This window comes from Plecotus auritus, assembly GCF_963455305.1.
Source record: "Plecotus auritus genome assembly, chromosome: 4".
NCBI classification, from domain to species: domain Eukaryota; kingdom Metazoa; phylum Chordata; class Mammalia; order Chiroptera; family Vespertilionidae; genus Plecotus; species Plecotus auritus.
Window position 1 is genome coordinate 17880114 of NC_137775.1, and position 21211 is coordinate 17901324.

At 43.5% G+C, this 21211-nt stretch overlaps 1 protein-coding gene across 4 annotated transcripts in view; it reads left to right on the forward strand.

The window, feature by feature from the left end:
- NCOA7 (nuclear receptor coactivator 7) overlaps positions 1-21211 on the forward strand; it is a gene marked incomplete at its 5' end in the record, with an annotated part of 115838 nt that overhangs the window by 39548 nt on the left and 55079 nt on the right. For all 4 annotated transcript variants that reach the window (XM_080666966.1, XM_080666968.1, XM_080666965.1 and 1 more), the window contains one exon: positions 18198-18418. In XM_080666966.1, coding sequence (XP_080523092.1) covers positions 18198-18418 — 221 coding nt within the window. The remainder of the gene's footprint in view (positions 1-18197; positions 18419-21211) is intronic.

The following is a 21211-nucleotide window of genomic DNA, read 5'->3' on the forward strand; positions in this document are numbered from 1 at the left end:
TATGGCCCAGCCGGTGCGGCTCAGTGGTTGAGTTTCAACCCATGAACCGAGTTTGATTCCTAGTCAGGGCACATGCCCAGGTTGGGGACTCAGTCCCTAGTGGGGACTGTGCAGGAGGCAGCCGACCGAAATTTCTATCCTTCTCCCTCTCTCTAATATCAATAAAAAAACATTAAAAAAAAAACTACACATATGTCACCCATGTATACCCAGTCCCAGCACTGAGTCACATTCAAAAATAAGGATGACAGAAAATAATTGAAAACAATTCAAATATTAGCTTCACCTCTCAGAAAATATCCAAGAGGAGAGCAAATGTGTTATATACATATAGTAGAACTTAAAAAAAAAAATCCTCTTTTTCCATCTCTCTTACTGTTTACAGCTCTCAGCTATTTGCCCAAACTCAGTCTCCTTCTTCTTGAATCTTATACGCAAGCTGTTCCCAAATCTAGGCAGCGCTTTCCTTTCCCCTTCTTGCCCCCATCTTTTTAAGGTACTTTTTCTTCTATTTCCTCTCTGACTATATGTCCTTTCCCACTTCCCTCCTAATTCGTTTCTCACATTTGTGTTAATAAGCCCAGAAGAAGGGAAAAGGAAAAGAGCTTAGAATCAAACCTAGAGTTTCCCTTAGGAGGTCACACAGGAACAAGACTGCAATTATCCGTTTATAAAAATACTCTCTCTTTGTTGCCCTTATGAAGAAATTATACAATGCTAATTAAAAATCGGAAGTCCAGACCGGGGAACATGTAAATTGGGATGAAAAGTAGGACACCAAGCTGCATGCTACTGGTTCGGTAGTTGACTCAGAATTACTTCATGGTCAGTGATAAATTAAAAGGACTCCTTTCCATAGTTCTCCCCCTTCATGAGTACAGCACATAACAGTTCCCCAGGTGACAAAGCCTTTCCTGGCCCTTACCTCTAAAATTATCACGTCCTTTGTAAAAGAACACTAAAAAATGGAGTGGTAGCGAATTTAACTACATCAATGAAAGCAATTTATTGCAGTGACATGAGAGGACATGGTGCCAATGGAATGCTCAGTAGAAGACATTTGGCAATGGGCCAGCACAATGTGGTCCAAGACTGCAGCTTTCTGATGATCTGAACTGACCCAAGAATAAAACTTTATGCTTCTGGAGCAAAAAATGCAAACAATGACGTTCAGGGACCAAAGTGATGTGAAAGAATGACTAAGGTGTAACTGCCAGCCTCTGGTGCCGGGGCCGTGTAGGGAACGGCAAGGTGGGACTGGGCCGCCCATGCCCTTTGGGAGGAGGGCAGCTGCTTTTGCTCAGCTCCATCCTGCTCTGCCACGGGCAGTTCTAGAGCATGCTGTGCTGTCTTCTGATTCTTCAAGGTGAGCCTGAAGTCCCGTTTTATGTGAAATGTCCCCACTTAAATGTTCATCATTCAGTCATTTGGATTTTTAAGAAGTGCTTGTGGGCCAAGTAGAACATACCAGCAGGCATTCAGTCATCCACCTCTGAACAGAGAAAAGGTTAGCGTGCATGTTTTTTGTAAAAGTTATCAGTCTCACTTCCATCTTCTCTGCTGTACTCAAGATTGGTCCTCTGGCAAAGTCTAGAATCTGGTGTTCTCTGATTCTCCACAACCAACGGGGTGTCCAACCATTCAATTCAATTCTGACACCAACTGGTTCAAACTCCACAGGTTTAAAGGCTCAGTCCCTCAAGACTGCCCTCACTTTCAGACGCCAGTCCTAATTTCCAGGTCCCCAGTTAAGCCATTTTTCTGTCTGATTTGGCTACAAATTTGGAAGCTCCCATGATTCCCTCCTCAGGTTGAAATTCGCTGGAATGACTCACAGGACCCAGGAAAACACTACATCGGTGCACCATGTTTTGTGAAGGTCATAACTGAGGACAGCCCAATGAAAGAGATGCATAGCACAGTGTGGGGGTGGGAGTGTACAGAGCGTCCATGCTCTCTCAGGGCACGTCACCCGCCTGTACCTCAATGTGTTCACCAGTCCAGAAGCTCTCCACGCCTTGTCATGTAAGGGTTTTTATGAAGGTTTTATTATATAGGCATGATGAATTCATTGGCCATTTGTGATTGAACTAAATCTCCAGCCTCTCTCCATACCTCTTTCAAGATATGGGGGTAGGACTGTAAGTCCTAAACTTATAATCAAGACTTGACTCCAATAAATTAAATTTAAAAAATTGACCATTTTCACCCCTATAAATTTAATTAAAAAAAAAGACTTGAGTCCTAGCCAGCTTGGTTCAGTGGATAGAGGTTCAGTGGATAGAGCATCGGCCTGCAGATTGAAGGGTCCTGGGTTCGATTCCGGTCAAGCACACATACCTGGGTTGCAAGCTCCCAGCCCTTGTCGGAGGCCTGCGGGAGGCAACCAATGGATGTGTGTGTCTCACCTCGGTGTTTCTCTCTGTCTCTCCCTCTCCCTTCCACTCTCTCTAAAAATCAATGGAAAAAAAAAAAAAAAGTCCTTGAGGATTAAAAAAAAAAGACTTGGTGTTTCTGGTAATCAGCCCCTTTCCTGAAGTTATCTGTCTCCCTCCACACCCAAAGGTACTGGGAGTCACCTTATTAGCACACAAAAGACATTCTTACCATTTTGGAGATGACCAGTGTTCCAGGAACTCTGTGCCAGGGACATGGAGGGACAAAGAAAATTTGTACTTTTTATTATACCACAGGTGTTCTTTTTGGTTGGTGAGGAGCAAACTAATATACTTGAGCACTGATCACTGATGAGGCTTTTTTAGAGCCGGACCAAGACTGCCATGTGGTTGGGTGGTCATCACCCTAGAGATGGGCCCTCAGATATATGAAAGCAAGGCCAGGGTTTTTCTTCAAAAATCTGTTTTGGTGCACCCTTACACCCGAGTGAGTCCCCCCAGAATTCTACACTGATTTAAAAGGGAACATTTTCAAGGTAGGTATCACCAGTCTCCCATCCCCTGAATCCTATTTTTGAGCAATGTCACTTGCCAAGGATACAGCCAGGATCTATCACTTGGAAAAATACCTCTAAGAAATTGAATGGACATATTGGATGTAAACCAACTAAATTGTGGGCATCTGCCAAAATAATTTTAAAATTTTTATACCAGATGTTAGATTCTTCTTTCTGAAAGTGCCCATAATGACAGGACAAGTTATGAAGCCACTTCTAACTTATGACATTGAAATAACATCATAAAAGGATAAGTATACGGTATGTCTAATATTGTTCAAAAGCAGTTACAAATTATTAGACTGTATTTTAAAAGTGGGAGGGAGGGAGATAAGTTGAGTTAGAACATATTCTAATTTTATGCCAGTCATCATTGTTTTCTCTCAAGAGGCCATTTTTGCTGGTCGCCCATATTATGTTTCACTACACTTTCAGGAGAACATTTATTTATATACTAAACTGATTATTTTTCAGGATTTTTTTTTTTTTTTTTTAGCCATTATTTTTCTCCATTCTTCTATAGGTTAAGCAGTTAACAAGGAATTAGGTAAAAATCTGAGACTAGAATCCCTGACATTAGTGTATTTATGCAGGAAAATTTTTAAGGTAGCTATGCTTTAGTTTGCTGAAATGGCTTCAAGAAATCAAAACCTTTCTGTTTCTCCAGAAGAATTGTGTCCCTGAAGTATATTGCTGTGGTGCTGTGATATTAATGTCATTTTGAAATAATTCCAATGCTGTTTTCTCTAAAGGTCATTGGGGAGTCTGAGCATATGATTCCTTTTGAGTAAAACATATGTTTTTTAAAAATTAACTGACAGCCCTAACCCGTTTGGCTCAGTGGATAGAGCGTCCGCCTGCGGACTGAAAGGTCCCAGGTTCGATTCCGGTCAAGGGCATGTACCTTGGTTGCGGGCATGTCCCCAGTTGGGGGTGTGCAGGAGGCAGCTGATTGATGTTTCTCTCTCATCAATGTTTCTAACTCTCCCTCTCCCTTCCTCTCTGTAAAAAATCAATAAAGTATATATTAAAAAAAAAAAATTAACTGACAAAAAGATTTCTAGGCACATTAATTAGCTCTAATAAAAGAAAAAATATTTGGAAGATTTCCTTGGCTTTGTAAGTGATTGCAGACACTGAATGACAGATTTAAGGGAAGAGTGAAGTAAACAGATATAAAAACGATATATAACCTTTTAGAAATCCTATTAAAAATTCTTACACTATCCCCACTCCCAAGAGGCTGATTTGGAGTCACCCAACATAAAATGAAAGCAGAGTATCTATAATATTGCACCTTGAGATTTTAGGAGAGTCCTGAGTAAACTTTTTTGCGCTTTTCCTTAGAATCATGTGCTAACTCCAGTCACTGCCAGCAGTGAACTTCTTAAAGTAACACAGTGCGTTGTGTAGACGTAGTAATGATTTGGACATGGAGGACTAAGATCCTACAGTTACAGGATGCTCAGTATACAATTATGTCTAACACAAAAGCTAATTTACTCAGTGTGGTAGACTGAATAATGGCCCTCTGAGGTAGCCAGGCCCGAATTCCTGGGCCTGCGAATGCTACCTTATATGGCAAAAGAGAACTTGAAAATATGATTAAATTAAGGATCTTAAAATGAGATTATCTCAGATCTTCCATGTGGGCCTCTAAATGCAATGTCAGAGGCCGTTTAAGGAGGCAGAGGGAGAGGTGACTACAGAGAAGACAGCGTGACATCGAAGACAGACACTATGTTGCTGACTTTCAAGGTGGAGGAAGGGACCACAAGGAATGCAGTTCTGGGAGCTGGAAAAGGCAAGAAAAGAGCCTTTTCTGTGGGTGGTGTGGACTTGCAACTGATTTCAGACAACTGACCTCCAGACTAAGCATAAATGCGTGTTGTTTTAAGCGTTTTGTTTAACTATATTAAGTTAAATAAACCACATAAAGAATAACATTGTAAAGCTAAAGAGAATTTTAAAACTCCCAAATACGTTTTCACTTCTTAACGTTACTATTGGCAGATTTTTTAATGAACTTCTGTGTTGCTAGCTTATCAGTTTGTTCTTGATTGATAAAATTCCTGCTATTTAAATGCCATATTTACTGGACTTTGCTCCTTCCTCTTAGGACAACACAATTCTATTATCACTGGGAGCAAGTTCCTCTTTCTGGCTCCCTTCCTCAGTTTATAGGGAGGTATGTGTGATCATTGTCTGTGCCCCAGACTTCTCTATAGCAAGCGTTTTCAGGTTGAGACTCAGCATCCTGGTTTTTAGAAAAGGCAACCAGATTCCCTCCCACACAGGCAATCTGTATATGCAACAAAAGCCTGTCTTGTTTCATAAACACAAGGCAAATGTTCTACACACTCTGCCACTCTGCATCCTTTTAGTGACAGTGCCATTGTCATCCCGGTACTAGGGAGGGGGGGTGGGGGGGGAGGCATGTAAGGTTCTCTGAATGTTCTTTATGAACCCACCCAAGGCTCCCCTGGAAGGGTGACAGTTTGCACCCATTCCTGGCACCTGCCCTTTGATGAACAGAGTATCTATGATTGCTGACCCCATCACTGTCTTAATAGCACAAAGAACTCCTTAAAAAGGGAAATTTTTGGCCTTTGCTGGGTGGCTTTGTTGGTTGGAGCATCGTCCCATGCACCCAAGGGTTGTGGGTTCTATTCCAGGTCGGGGCACATTCCTGGGTTGTGGTTAGATCTGGGCAGGTGGGGGGTGGGCAGCCGATCAATGGGGCAGCCTGTCGATGTTTCTCTGTCTTCCTCTCTCTCCAAAAATCATTAATAACACACACACACACACATACACTCTCTCTCTCTCTCTCTCTAACACACACACTCAAGCATGTCCTGGGGTGAGGATTTTTAAAATGGGAATTTTTGTGGTTTGTCCCTGATCATATTGAACTTAGGGGTCTTTGTTAGAAGGCATTGTTTCCTGAGGTCAGGGGAAGTTCTATTATGTGTCTTTATTTGTTCACCTGGATGGATATATCGCTAGTTATTGAACCTGAAGCCAAAGGATCTCTTATTTTAACTGCATTGGTTCTTTGGAACCAGGGTGTTTCCAGTTTAACTGATGAATTCTCTTGGGGGTGGGGGATCTTATCAAAGTTAGACAAAGTAGAAAAAAAAGAATGCATAAAGGGTGGCCCTAGAATCAGGAGCATCTGAAGATTTTTTCAATGATTACTCCTAAACTGTTTGGTTTTATTTGGTCATAGTTTCAAGAGAGAATTTTCAACAGTGATTTACCTTTGAAAAATGATTTTTCCACCTCTGGCTTTAAGGGTGATTTTATTTGGCATGTATCACCCTTGGGGATTTGCACTGGAGACTGCAAGCTGACCTTCTGTTTGTGAAATCACCAAGTGAAGTGGAATACTAGAAGTGATGTTCTCTTATAAATAATCAGTGGCTTTGGTCTGGCCAATGTTCCTCAGTGGTTGAGCATTGACCTAGGAACCAGAAGGTCACAGGTTCGATTCCCGGTCGGGGCATATGCCTGGGGTGCAGGAGGCAGCCGATGAATGACTCTCTCTCATCATTGATGTTCCTATCTCTCTCTGCCTCTCCCTTCCTCTCTGAAAGCAATAAAAAATACATATTTAAGAAATGGCTTTGTACTGGTGACTAAATTCCTAGCAGAGTTAAATAAAATTATTTATATACACTGAGAAAAATAGTGTGAACACATAATTTTAACATCTAGAATCTATCAGATACCTTCTTTGTTGTGTTCTTACTGCTTTATGTGCCACTTCATTTACTTAGATGCTGAGAAGTTCCCACGTAATGACAGCAGCTGCCGGACAACAGAGGCATAACTCCTGGCTATTGGGCTGAGCTCTTTCGAGAACCAGGAACAGACTGTTGTTGGTAGTTAAAGTCAGCTTTCTGTGTGCTGTTTAGTTTAGTCATCACAGACCATTATTTTCCTTTCAAGGATAGGAACTTGAGGCTTAGATTTAGTGACTTGCCCAAGGATGCATACCTACGAAGGAACAATGAGGTCCCTGGCTATGGCTGCACCTCATTTTTTTTTTTTAAATATATTTTTATTGATTTTTTACAGAGAGAAAGGAAGAGTGATAGATAGTCAGAAACATCGATGAGAGAGAAACATCGATCAGCTGCCTCCTGCACACCCCCCACTGGGGATGTGCCCGCAACCAAGTTACATGCCCTTGACCGGAATCGAACCTGGGACCCTTCAGTCCGCAGGCTGACGCTCTATCCACTGAGCCAAACCGGTTTTGGCATGCACCTCATTTTTATGAATCCCAAAATGGCAAGAGTCACTTTTAGGCAACCAGGAAAAGAACAGCCTACACCCTGAAGGTCAGAACAGTCCATTGACACGGTTGCAGCGGAACAGGCATGAGCAAGAACCTAGGAAAGGTCCCCTGAGGGAGACAGACCAGCGCCGCCCAATAAGGAAGGAAGCGGGGCTGCAGTTCAGCAATTCACTGCGATAGCTGGACTGGGGAGAATAAATACAGAGATTTACAGACATGTTGCCATAGCTGCAGATATTTAACTTTTACACATGTATTGATGTTATGATTACAAAAGGAATCTATGCTTGCTGTGCAAAATATTCAACAATAACAAATTATATAAATTTAAATAAAATTGCCCCCCTCCCTCTCCTTCCCTATTGACCATTCAGCCATTTTTCCATAGCTATACAGGAGTGGCCCAAGTAGATTTTCTTTTCCTCCATTCATTAGCATACTCTCCAGAGTTAGACAGATCAAATCTCTCCTCTTCACCTGTAATAATAAAATGAGACACCGTAGTGGTTGGCATGCTTAAGGAAATTAAAAAACAAAAAACTGAGCCCGGCCGGTGTGGCTCAGCGGTTGAGCATTGACCTCTGAACAAAGAAGTCACAGGTTCGATTCCCAGTCTGGCACATGCCCAGGTTGAGGGCTTGATCCCCGCAGGAGGCAGCTGATCAATGTTACTTTCTCTTATCCCTCTCTCTTCAAAAAAAAATCAGTAAAAACATTTCAAAATGAAATACAAAAAACTGAAACCAACAAAATACTATATTGCCCTCAGGGTTGGTCATTTTTGACATTTTCTACTTATATTCATGGGCCATTAGCTCCAAATCAAAGAGCAGTGCTTTTTATTTTTTTACTAGAGGCACAGTGCATGACATTCGTGCACTGGGGGAGGGGAGGGGGGTTCCTCAGCCCGGCCTGAGCCCTCTTGCAGTCTGCGCCCTAAGCTGGCAGTTGGACATCCCCCAAGGGGTCCTTAACGCTGCCGCGGAAGCAGGAGAGGCTCCTGTTACTGCCGCTGCACATGCAGGACCTAAAATGGAAAAAATATAGAAAGCAACAACAAACTACAAAAAATAAAGGAAGGAAAATTATAACGAATAGCTCAACCCCGCAAAAGCCTTCACATTGCTTTGTCTTGGAGATGGTCTCGTTGACTTGCTGAGTGTCATGTTCTGTCAGCTGAGAATTGTCAGAAAGGTTAAAACAACATAATCCTTTGAAGTGATCACACCCACGATTATGTCGTAATAGTATGTAGTCAAGTGCCGCTCGGTGTTCTAGGACTGCCTCCCCAGCCTGACCTAGTTCTAGGTTTATGGCACTTACAGCCCCGGCAGTGGTGTTAAGGGCCTTGACGATGCTGCAAGCCAGCCGACCTTTTTCTACTTGGGGAGAAGTTACCATGACCGACGTGACAAAAAAGGTAAAAGAAACATATTCAGCAGGGCTCCACCAGTGAAGGTTGTCATTGCAGGCTGCAGGCAGGGTCAGCGACAGGTATTGTTCATCTCGGATGATGGGGTGTTTCTGAGGCATAGGAACAGTCAGTCGTCCTAAAGAGCATGGCCCCCCTGTGCTGTTAGCGGGGATATAGGTATAAACAGTGAGACCACATATGAGGAACCAACCGGCTGGCAATCTGGTATGTCCACTTCCGTAAGAGATAGATGAATTATCAGAACAGCTCATGTTATAATTATGAAACAAGGAGAGACAGTACCTAGTACATCCAGTGAAATACAGACATTCTCCGCTGGGGACTACTGCTGCAATCTTCAGAGAAAACATGTCCTTGTCTTTTTGTTGGACACTTGGTCCTACCGCATAAAGGTCCCAATAGGTTATCTCTTTTCTAAAATGCCTAAAGTGAGTATAGTTTTTTATATTAGCAATAGGTGCCCCAACTCCGATTAGGCCGGACGTGAAAGTCTGTTTTACAGAAATTCCACCCGAAAGGCAAAAGTCAGAGACATTAAGAACATTCCTTGCCAAATAGACCCAGATATTCTCATCTCTCTTCACAGGGATTCTCTCTCCTGATGCTGGGATGGTAAGATGCAAAACCAGGATTAGGACAAGGGCTGTCTTTGGAGGACGACTTTTAGGTCCTCCTAGGGTTTGACGGTCCACTCTTCCTCTGGTGCCCTTTTGACTCTGGTGTGATGGATGTAGGCTTTTTTTCCTGCCAGCTTCCAAGCAGTTGGGGTGGTGAGGAGGACATCCCCTGGCCTGGTCCATCTTTCTCCCAGTGGATCTTCTGGTGATCCAGTTTTCCATGTCTTGAGTAAGACGTTGTCTCTTGCTTCAAAGTACTGAGTGGACCTGTGACAGAAAGATCTCTAGTACATGCCAAATCATCAATTGTAGTTAATGTTTGAATAAGATGTTGGACATAATTTTTATTTTTAACCTTCATATCATGATCTATATATACACCTCCTGTTGCTATAGTGGCCTGAAAGGGTCACCCGTATATTATTTCCTAGGGACTTAAGCCAATCCTGCTTCAGGGAGCTATTCGCATCCTGAGCAGGGCAGTTGGCAAACACCTGATCTCAATGTAGGTGAGATTCTTGACACAGCTATATTTTTCTTTAAGGCATGCTTCATCTTCTCAACTATTCCTGTGGCCTGTGGTCTCCGTGCAGTATGTAATTTACAAGTTAAACCGAGGAATTTACTGACCTTCTGTGTTACTTGAGAAACAAGGGCAGGTCCGTTATCACTTGGCAGGCTGTTAGGGAATCCAAATCGAGGAATAATCTCCTTCAGAAGGGCTTTGACCCATCCTGAAAATGTGTGAATAGAAACAAGTAAGTATCTTCAACCCCCAGACTTTGGCATCTAGGTAAAGTCTCTCTGCCAGTCCTCGAAGGGACTGCTTTGGCACTGCCCCCTTCCTTCCTTTGATGGGGATCTGCCTTGAGATTATTTGTCTGGCATGGGAGGCACCAGCCTGTGACTTGACGAACTGCCTGAGCAATTCCTGGACCTGTGACCCAGGGGTTGATCTAGGCAGACAAGGTATCTCTTCCATAATGGGTTGCCTCATGAATATGCTTCAGGTCATATGCTTCTCTTAACTGTTCAGGCGGAAGGATAACCCCTTGTTCATTTATTTGCCAGTCATCGTTAATTTCCTTGAACTTCCATTTCTCGGCTCTTTTCTGATCTGAAATTGAATATTCTGGCTGAAACGTGAATAAATCTAATGCGGGTATTAGTGGCAGTAAATATTCTCCTTTTGCTGCTTCCTTTGCCATTTTTTACCTGGTTTCAGTTCAGGCTTGACTAGTAAATGGGCTTCCTTTGCCAATTTCCTTTTGCTTCTCTGTTTCTCTCTCTCTCTCTCTCTTTTTTTTTTATTGATTAAGGTATTACAAATGTGTGGTTATCCCCCCATTGACCCTCCCACCCCCACCCCCAATCCTGCCCTCACTCTCACCCTCTGTTGTCTGTGTCCATTGGTTATGCTTATATGCATGCACGCAAGTCTCTTGGTTGATCTCTCCCCCTTGCCCCCGTTGTCTGTTTTTGATGTGTAGGGCAGTGTATTATCGCCACTTGGGTAGGGCCGAGAATGGCTTGTACCACGCAAAATTTCTGGCGCATGTTTCATGTCCTTTCTGCTGGCTGGTAACAGCCGCCTCTCTCTTCACCATGCATATTCAGGACTACGAAGGCATATTTAGAGTCAGCGTACATGTTTACACGTTTTCCTTTAGATAATTCTAGTGCTCTAGTAAGAGCAATGAATTCAGCTTTCTGTGCTAAAGTTCCTGGAGCCAGTGCCTTAGCCTCCATTGTTTTGTCCAGCGTGACCACTGCATATCCCACTTCCCTCCCCTTGTTCTATATAGCTCCTCCTATCTTTGAATGAAGTCCAGTCAGCCCCTTCTAGTGGGTAGTCCTGGAGATCTGACCAGCTAGAATACACCTTGTCCATGATCTCCACACAGTCATGAGACAAAGTGGTACTGTCAGGGTAGGGAGCTGTGTGGCAGGAGTAAGAGTACTACTCACAGTTTTGAGAGAGACATTGGGGTTGTCTAGTAGGAGTACCACCTGGCATCTTCCCATCCTTCCTGCTGTCAGCCAGCAATTTCCTCACTGTTCCAGTAGACTAAGAACTTGGTGAGGCACAAAGTAGTAACTGGTTGACCAAGAGAGAATTTTTCTGGTTCTTGTAGGCGCTCACAAGTGGCCACTACCGCTCTTAAGCATGTTGGCCAACCTTGACCAGTATGGTCCAATTTCACAGACAAGTAAGCAACTGGAATGGGGTGGCCCCCAAAAGTCTGAGTGAGGACCCCAGTTCCAACTCCTTTCCTTTCATGCTCCAAAGCTGGAAAAGGTTCAACAGGTTTGAGAGTCCCAGAGCAGATGCCACTGCCAGTCGGGCCTTCAAGGCCTCAAAGGCCCATTCACATTCTTTGACTCATTCAAGGGGACTGTCCTCTGGCCCTTCCAGGGCCTAATCCAGAGTCCAAAGTTGGGAATCCCAATATGACAGTACCCAGCCATTCCCCCAAATTCTCTCAATTGTATCTTTGTTTTAGGGGACTGTATTTGAATAATTGTTTCCCTGTGGTCCCCTATTAAACTCCTTTCCCAGATTCTAGGAGGAATTCCAGAAATGTAACAGCTTGTGTGCAAATCTGGGCTTTTGAAGCTGAAACTTTATAGCCACCGTCTGCTAAATGATTGAGGGCATCAATGGTATTCTTCAAACAGTCCTCATACATGGGTCCAGTGATGAGGAGAGCCCGCATGTTGTAACAGTGTGCCTTTCTGGAGCTGTAGCTCATCCAGGTCCTGGCTTAGTGTTTCCCAGAAAACAGTGGGAGAATTTTTAACGCCCTGGGGGAGGACTGTCCAGCAGTACTGAGTCTTGACCAGAGTCTCTGGGTCTTTCCATTCAGAGGCAAAAAGTGGTTGAGTCTGGGTAAACCAGCACACAGAAGAAAGCATCTTTAACCATTCACCGTCCCCAGGTATCCCATTAATCCAAGTATAGGGTTGGGTACAGTGAGATGTATGTCCTGGGGAATCCCATTTATGGTCCATAAGTCCTGGACAAACTGGTACTCCTCTGTTTTAAGGTTTCTTTACTGGCAACATAGGGATGTTGTATGGGGAGCGATGGTCAAATCAAACTAAATTTAAGAAATTTCTGAATAAGTGGACGAATCCCCTCAAGTGCCTCCTTCAAGGGTATTGCTTTTTGTGGGGAACCTTTGTCCCTGGTTTCCAGTCAGTCTTGACTGGTAAAGCCCGTTTTGCCCTCCCCAGTTCTCCTGAACCCATTCGAATGGTTGTGCCTGGGCCTCTAGTTCAGCTGGCTTTGGGGCAGGTTCGGGCTTTCCTTGATCCTGTACAAGACATTGCCAGACATGCTCCTGTCAGACCTGTAGATGGAGCTATTGCTCATCCGGGAGAAAGGTGATCTAGGTCCCGCCCTACAAGAGGGATGGGGCACTCGGGATGCATAGAAATGTATGAGTTAGACTTGTGTCACCAGTGGCACATTCCAACAGGTTCAAAAAGGCAGAGATTCCAGTTACCGCCACTGTTTGAGATGAAGGTTTAGTTAGAGGGGCATGGAGGACAGAAGAGGTGGCTCCTGTATTGGCTCCTGTATCAATCAGAGGCGCCCCCTCCCCCCCCCCCCCCCCCCGCCCCCGCTAGTTTTGCACGAGGCTCCTGGGGAAGGATAGAGATCAACAGCTGAAGCCGCTGAGCCTCTGGGCCTGTCCGACCTCCTCAGAGTCCATTCCCTTGTTTAACATCACAGTGAACACCTTCCTTTTTTGGGCATTTATTTTTCCAGTGGCCTTTACCCTTGTAGTTCGCACATTGATCTGGGCCTAAGGGGTTTCTTCTCCCCCCGCCCCCCCTCTTTCCTGTTGGCCCTCTGGCCTTCGGCCTTTGGTTTCTAGCCATCTGGGCCTTTTTACTTTACCTGTTCTAACAGACTTAAAAGGCAATGTCAACTAGTTGAGAAGGATTCATCCCCAGAAGCCCCTTCATCTTTCTGTAGCTTTTTCCTAGAATCTGGAGCACTTTGGCTAATAAAAGCCCAGTTAACAATGCAAATGTTTTTTTGGTTGGGAAGGAGGGGGGGAGGTCTGTGTGTGTCTATATTTCCAGTAGGCCTGATAGAGTCCTTCCTGACGAGCAGAAGGATCCTCGTCCATTTTTTGTTGGACTGTTTGTACCATATTCAAGTTCTTCTGCTTGGGGACCCCTTTCTTGAACCCTCCTATAATGCATCTCTGATGATGCTCCACCCGGGGCAGTCCCCAGTCATTAGGATCCCAGTTGGGTTTGACTAATGGGATAGCTCCTGCCGGCACTGGAGCATGGCCGGATCTTCCTGACAGAGCTGGGGTGCTTCCTCTCTAGTCTGTCACAAACTATCCCCTCTTATTCCCAGTTAGAAGGACGTTAAACAGAGCCTGGATATCAGCCCAACTGGGATTATGAGTAGCAAAGTAGAAACTGTCAGGTCCGTAACTTTGATGGGATCATCCTGATAAGAGGGATTGGAATTCTTCCAAGGAAGCAAATCTGAGGTAGAGAAGGGGTGTGGGCCCAGTAGAGTCTTGTGGGTTGTCCAGTTTCAGTGGCTCCTGATGGCAGAGTGGAAATTGCCCTGCCAGGGAAATAGCTTTGTCCTCTCCAGATTGAGTGCCTTGCTTCGTCCTCGAGGGAGATGGGGCAAGCATCTCAAGCCTATTTCCCCTAAGAGTCCAGGGTGGGGGGAAGCTCTTATGTTCTTGGAGCACTCGGAGAAGGTGCCTTAATAGTAGACCGCAAGGCAGCCTCTTGTTCATCCCTCTCCTTCCATTCCTGATCCTTACTTTCCTGATCCTTACGGTATCCTCTCTCTGAAACATTAACTTGGTCCCTTCTTCATTTTCATCAGAATCAGAATTATGCACTGACATAAAAGCCTTTACATATGGTGTCTCTCCCCACTTTCCCGATCTTTGACAAAACAATTCCAGTTGTAATATGGTATAATAATTCAAAGACGCATTCAACAGCCACCTCTCTCCAGAATCTAAATTATGCATAGGCCAAGCAGTATTCCAGTAAAATACCGTTTTCCCTTTTGTCATAGGTAGACATGGATTAGTCCTAGTGGGCTGTCCTTTGGGACTGAACCACTGCACCCATTTTCCAAGCAAATTAAACCAAACAAACAGTGAAAAAAAAGACATCAACAAACAACAGAAACACTTCTTTATACAATAATTACACTATGCCCAACAGACAGACGAAGGCTTTCCCTTTTGTCTGTACAGCCAGACAGGGTGCCCTGTAACTCGGAGCCATTCAGGCTCAAGAAGAAACCAACAGCCGCGTCTCTATGACCACCTGGAGCCTGTCGGGGGCAGAGACCAGGCAAGGACCATTGAAGCCGCTTGCAACCAGGAGCTGACCAGGCTCAATCCAGCTGCGAGGCAGCAGATGCCTCCCCTGAAAACACAGGAGGTTGCAGGCGCTGAAGGTGGAAAATTCCTAGCCTTGGTTTCAGCCCCCCCGAACCCCCTGGGCCGGCAGCCAGTGGGACCTCTGGTACTTACCCAAGCAAAGGTCCTACTCGCAGTCCCAGCGGATTTTGAAACTGGACACTACTGGGCCAATAAGCAAGAGGCGGGCTGGAGTCTTTTATGTTCACTTATTCAATTTGCTGGCCATCGGAGAGAGCAGCAGGGATGATACCTTGAAAAACTGCTCTTAACATCTCCTGCCAGTTGGCCCGAATATAAGGAGTGGGGGGAAAGGAGGCTGCGTGCAGCTGAGGAATGCGGCAAGGGAGGGGAAGAGGGTATGTGCTTAGCGCATCTTTCCCAGGATCTTCAACTGCATGTCACAACAGCCATCCTGTTCCTGGAACTGGAAAAAGGACAACGTTCCTGAGGCAAACTCCCGGAGGGCTCAGCATCTGGGCCCAGTGACCAGGTCAAAGTGTAATCTTGGGAGGAACTGAGATGATTTAGAATAGCTGTGAAATTACTAGTGCCCCTGTTCCCTCCCTGCCCGATCAAGTACTCTCTAGTCCAAAAAGATGTAGCTGATTGTAAAATTAGTGAGGTATTAACTTATAGCCTGGGGTGGGGGTGGGCTGGAGGGGGTCCCTGGGGAAAAAGGGGGACATAAATACTTTCAACAACAAAGAATTATTTTTTTAAGTACTAAATTGTACTTTACTTTCTGTTAAATAAGTTTGGTATTGTTGTTGTCTAGCATTTTTCCCCCCTGAAATAATGATATTTGGCTATATGCATTGACAATAATGGTCTGTGTGGAAAAGGGAGAAAATGAATAAAACAATGTGTCTCATTTTCTTATTTCCAAGTGTGAAATTCAGTCCCTAATGAGATGTCCTCAAACAGTGCTGCTGATCATCAAAATATATGCCCTAGATATGAGTGAGGACATTGAAGTGAGGACATTTAAATCAACGTAAAGTGGAAAAATTCAGAAGATTAAAAAGCAACATATCTCAGGCCACATGGAACTAATTTTTGATGTCTCTTTCCTCTCCTCCTAGAAGGAATAATTTTTGGAAGTGGGCAGTAAGGTTCATCACGAGCATTTTAAAAATTTTTTATTTTCAATTACAGTTACATTCAATACTATTTTGTATTAGTTTCAGGTGTAAAGCATAGTGGTTAGATAATCATATACTTTACAAAGTTTTCTTCCTGATATTTCCAGTACCCCCCTGGCACCATACATATGTAATAAAATTCAGCTTGTTTTGATAAGCTAGTATATCAGAACAAGATCAGTACATCCTTTTGGATACAGAGATCAGTTCACCTTAGCTCCTAAGCAAAGAGCTGATCTTTGATCTGTATGTCTAAGTTACTGCATATTAACTTCAACTCACACAGAAATCTTGATGAGAGAGAAATTGTTTTATTAGGAGTGATACCTGACTTGATTTTGCAAAGACCCATCTACTGTTTTACCAGAAAAAGAACAGTTTAAAATCCGAGGATAGAAAATAAAATGTGTTTAGTGAATGTAATTCCTTTCTACGAGTCTACAATTTTGTTTGATTTGTGGTTTTGTTTGTTTGGTTTTAAAGAAGTAAACATAGAAAGATAGCTAAATTAGAGATGGGAAATATATTCATCCATGATTTTTCCCCCAGCTTTCCTTTCTTCTAGGCTATAATTTCATTTATTAGCCAGTGAAAGTGTAAGGACTTGGCTGCTCAGTGTTCCATGAATAACAGCCTAGTTGAAATATTTTGTTAGATTATGAGACCTTTATCTCAAAGGCTGAATTTGTTATATACCTTACCATGCTTAGTTCTCATCCTATCTAATAAAGAGACAATATGCAAATTGACCATCACTCCCAACACACAAGATGGCTGCCCCCATGTGGACACAAGATGGCCGGCAAGGGAGGACAGTTGTGGGCGATCAGGCCAGCAGAGGAGGACAATTGGGGATGATCAGGCCTGCAGGGGAGGGCAGTTGGAGGCAACCAGGCTGGCAGGGGAGGGCAGTTAGGGGCGACCAGGCTGGCATGGGAGGGCAGTTAGGGGCAATCAGGCCGGCAGGGGAGGGCAGTTAGGGGCAACCAGGTTGGCAAGGGAGGGAAGTTAGGGGTGACTGGGCCAGCAGGGGAGGGCAGTTGGGGGCAACCAGGCCTGCAGGGGAGGACAGTTAGGGGCAATCAGGCTGGCAGGGAAGCAGTTAGGCATCGATCAGGCTGGCAGGGGAATGGTTAGGGGGTGATCAGGCTGGCAGGCAGAAGTGGTTAGGGGCAGTCAGGCAGGCAGGCAGGAGAGTGGTTGGGAGCCAGCAGTCCTGGATTGTGAGAGGGCTGTCCGACTGCCCATTTAGGCCCGATCCCGTTTAGGCAGTAGGACATCCCTCGAGGGGTCCCAGATTGGAGAGGGTTCAGGCTGGGCTGAGGGGACCCTCCCCACCCCCATGCATGAATTTCATGCACCAGACCTCTAGTGTTATATGATTGTGTTAAGAGACATTTTACTCTTTCTGTTTGTGTTATATGTTGACACATATTTCAGTTGATCCTAATAAAAGACCCTGTTCAATAGCTGTGCCTCATTGGGGGGCCTCTCCCCATGGATTTGCCCAGTATCACAGAGCAAAGCAGCATAAAATCAAACCTTAGTTCCTGTTTTATCTTACAGTTGTTTTTCTCCCCAAACATTTCCTTATCCATGTCCAACAACGAATGGTACGGATGCTCAAGAGAACAAAGGAAATAGCCATGTGTCAGAGAAAGCGGACTGTGACTGAGCTGTACATCTGTGACTCAGGAGCGTGGAATTGAAAACATCAAATATGCTAATTAATGTGTCAGCTATTAGTAATCATAATGATAACTATATATTGTCATTATGGCATTTTCCATCTCAGGAAATGCAGCTCTTTCTTCAGTACACTATCATAGGTATCAAGGAAAAGAATTATTAGCCCTGAACCTGCTTGACCCTGCCAAATCTTTATACTCAGCGTGTGAGCCATAATAAAGGGATATTTTTATAGATGTGCTTGCCTATTAGTCCATTGAAAACCAGAAACACTTTAAAAAATATAACACTGCAAATGTGGCAATATATTTGGGTAATTGTATATCTTGACAAAAAATACTCACCATTTAATAGCCTATTGAACAATCTAGTTTTTTCTCAGATCTGGAGCACTTTCCATTAATTTTCTGAGACATTAATATTAAGGATATAAAATTGAGAAAAGGCCACGAGTCTCTATGTAAGAATTTTTAAGTGTTTAGGAATGGAAAAAATATAACCAGAATGTGTAATTAACAATTACATAAATGTTTTTTATATCAATTAGTTTCTCAAATCCCAATAGCATGAAATTAATATAATTCCTCCTAACAAATCATTCTCCAATGTTTTTCCACTCATTTTTTTCCTAGATTGAAAAAGAAAAAACAAGCCAAACAAAATGCAGAGACAGCCTCAGCTTTGGCTACAAGGACTCATACTGGGAAAGAAGATGTTAATACAGCCATTTTAGAGCAAGACAAGTGCAACATTGCTGTGGAAGAGGAATATATCACTGACGAGAAAAAAAAGAGAAAAAATAATCAGTTAAAAGAGATGAGACGTACAGAACTAAAGAGGTATTATAGTACTGGTAAGTATTGGTGGCAATATTGCAGAATTTTTATTTTAAAAATACGTAGTAATTTTAAAGACTATAATTTGTAAGTGATTATAATAATAGTAACAGTGTATTGAGCAGCTACTATGTGCCAATGTCCCTTGCTTTCTATATGTAACCTTTTGTAAAGGGATGAGAATGAAATAACGTTTCTGTGTCTCCTTCAACTTTGTGTTCCCATTATCTAGCTCAGTGCCTAGTAGATAGTGTGTGCTAATAAATATTTGTCAAATGAATGGTCACTTCCCCTGTATGAGAAATATTTTTCATTATACACACACACACACACACACACACACACACACACACACACACACACACACATATATATATCCTATACAATAAGAGCTAATATGCTAATTAGACCGAACAGCAGAACGACCGTCTAGACGACCTTCTGGACAAAGCCGGAGCTGCGAGGGCCAGCTGGTGCTGCGAGGGCCGAGCCCCTTGCATGAATTTTGTGCATCGGGCCTCTAGTATGTGTGTGTGTGCGTGTGTGTGTGCATATATATATATATATATGCACACACACACGCACACACACACAGCCTAAAAGTGTTGGTAGAAATGGGTGCACCTTTGGCATCAGCTAGGCAACAGAAAATAGATGGAGACGTGGCTTAGCATCTGTCAGTTTAAAAAACACACACACACACAAAAACGAATTGGGAGTTTTTAGTTAAGGGGAATCACAGTGTTCAGCGGTTTCTCAGAATAGCCATTGCATCTGAAACTGCATTAGGAAAAGGGGCATATCCGGCGTGATGAGAGTGGTAATCCTGCTTTACTTGGATCATCCATCTCATACCTGCTAGTACTGCCACTGTCACATGCAGGCCTGGAGTATGTTGAAAAGAGAAGGAAGGAGCCCTGAGTCCAAACCTGTGTGGCATACACATTGCAGTGCTCAAGACTGTGAGGTGGAGAGAAGACGGGTCTCTGAGAGCCTGCTGCAGGACAGTATGGGAAACATGGTCTTAGAGCAGAGACTTATTCCAGAGGCCCTCAAAGTGGGCTCATGGTTAATGCCAGTGTGACCAGGAGACAGGTCTTGTCTCCATGCTTAATGCAACTTTCTAATGGTGCTCATCAAGATAAAATGGGCCGCCACTGGGTTGGTAGTAAGTGAGGCTGTGCTGACATTGCTCCAACAGAGGCAGATGAGGTATCTATAGCAGAAAGCCTGTGGTCTCCAGCATTCCGGTGGGCTAATGTGAGATTATATCATGTATTACACAGCTTAAAGGATGCTCTTAATCTCAAGCCTTTCAGGACTTAATAAAAAACTATAACTGCCAACCTACTGAAAGACACTTCTGTGTGATCAGTAAACGTCCTCTTAAAAGTTAAAGTGTTGTATATTATCCCTTATTTCCAAAAAGAGGAAGAGGATTAAGGAAAATTTCATTTTACATCTTCATTTACATATGATTTACACTTTGGACATTTGTGGTTTTTATTATAGTGCAGTTTAAAATACAGGGGTGGACAAAAGTAGGTTTATAGTTGTTCGTATGGAAATCAATGCAACAACTAATAACAGTACAAAAACAAACTGTGTTTTGAGTACTTACAACTGTGTACTTACAACTGTTAACTTACTTTTGCTCACCCTGTGTGATCTTTTTCCATCCTTACTTTAAATGCTGTTGCTTAAGAGGTAGAGACATCTAGCTCTGTAGGGTTTCCCTGAAGGAGGCTGATAGTCCTACCCATTGGGGTTTCTTTTTAGTGATGATACTAGTCTAACTGTGGATGCTGCATTAGATAGCTTTTCAACGTGGTGCCTTCTGTTGCATGTGTAACTCTATGAGTCTGAAACAATATACTTCACTCTACCTAACACCACTTGACTTCACAAAATTAGCTCAGTCATCATTTCTTCCAGGAAGTCCTCCCTGCTCCTGTTCAGGTTAGACTTCCCTTCTGTGGATTTATTTATCTGCTTCCCTCTTTATAGGCAGCCATGACTCAGACCCTGTATTTTTTGCTTTGTGCAGTATCTAAGGCATCATAGGTGGTCTTTAAATGTGCATGAGTGAGTGGATGAATTAATCTGTAGATGTATGAATACTCCTTTTGATTTGCTTGAGTTTCGATGAAAATTCTGGAGGGATATATATCCAGACAATATATTCAATACAATAGTTGGGTCAGAATTATTCTGTGATCTTATTTGGTAGCAATAAGTAGAGATGCCATTGTAGTTTTTCATCCTTTCTCAGGAATGGCAGTGGTAACAGTGCTTGGAGGCTGGGGCATTTCCCTAGGAGAATCCAGTGCTTAGATGAAACTACTAGGTGGGCCTTTGAATTCCAGGCTTTCTGTTCCTTTTCATGTCTGACTCTAGCTGACAAACCCATCTTGGCAGGTTTGCTTGATCTTGCAGGCCTGACCTGCATGTTCCCTAGATCCCTATCCCAGGATGTGGTTCTGTACCACTAGGTGGAGCGTGAGGCTGCAAGTGAATGCTGATCCCAGTTCCAGGTCACTGCTTTCAGTGGCTCTAGTCTAAGAAGTCTCTAAAATGGGAGGATCTTGTCTGTCACACTAAGGATTTGGACTTTATTCCTTGGGGGAACTCCATCAACTCTTTGTTTTGAGATAACAAATCTAAGGGTAATGGTGGAAGTGAGCTGCCCAGGTGGTAGGAGCCTGGGTCAGGTAAGATAGGCACCCTGAAGAGAGATTTTGCTCTTAGGAGCAGCGGTATTTGGTTATTCATATAGTGTGTGAGAGAGTAAAAGAACAGTCAAGAATTTT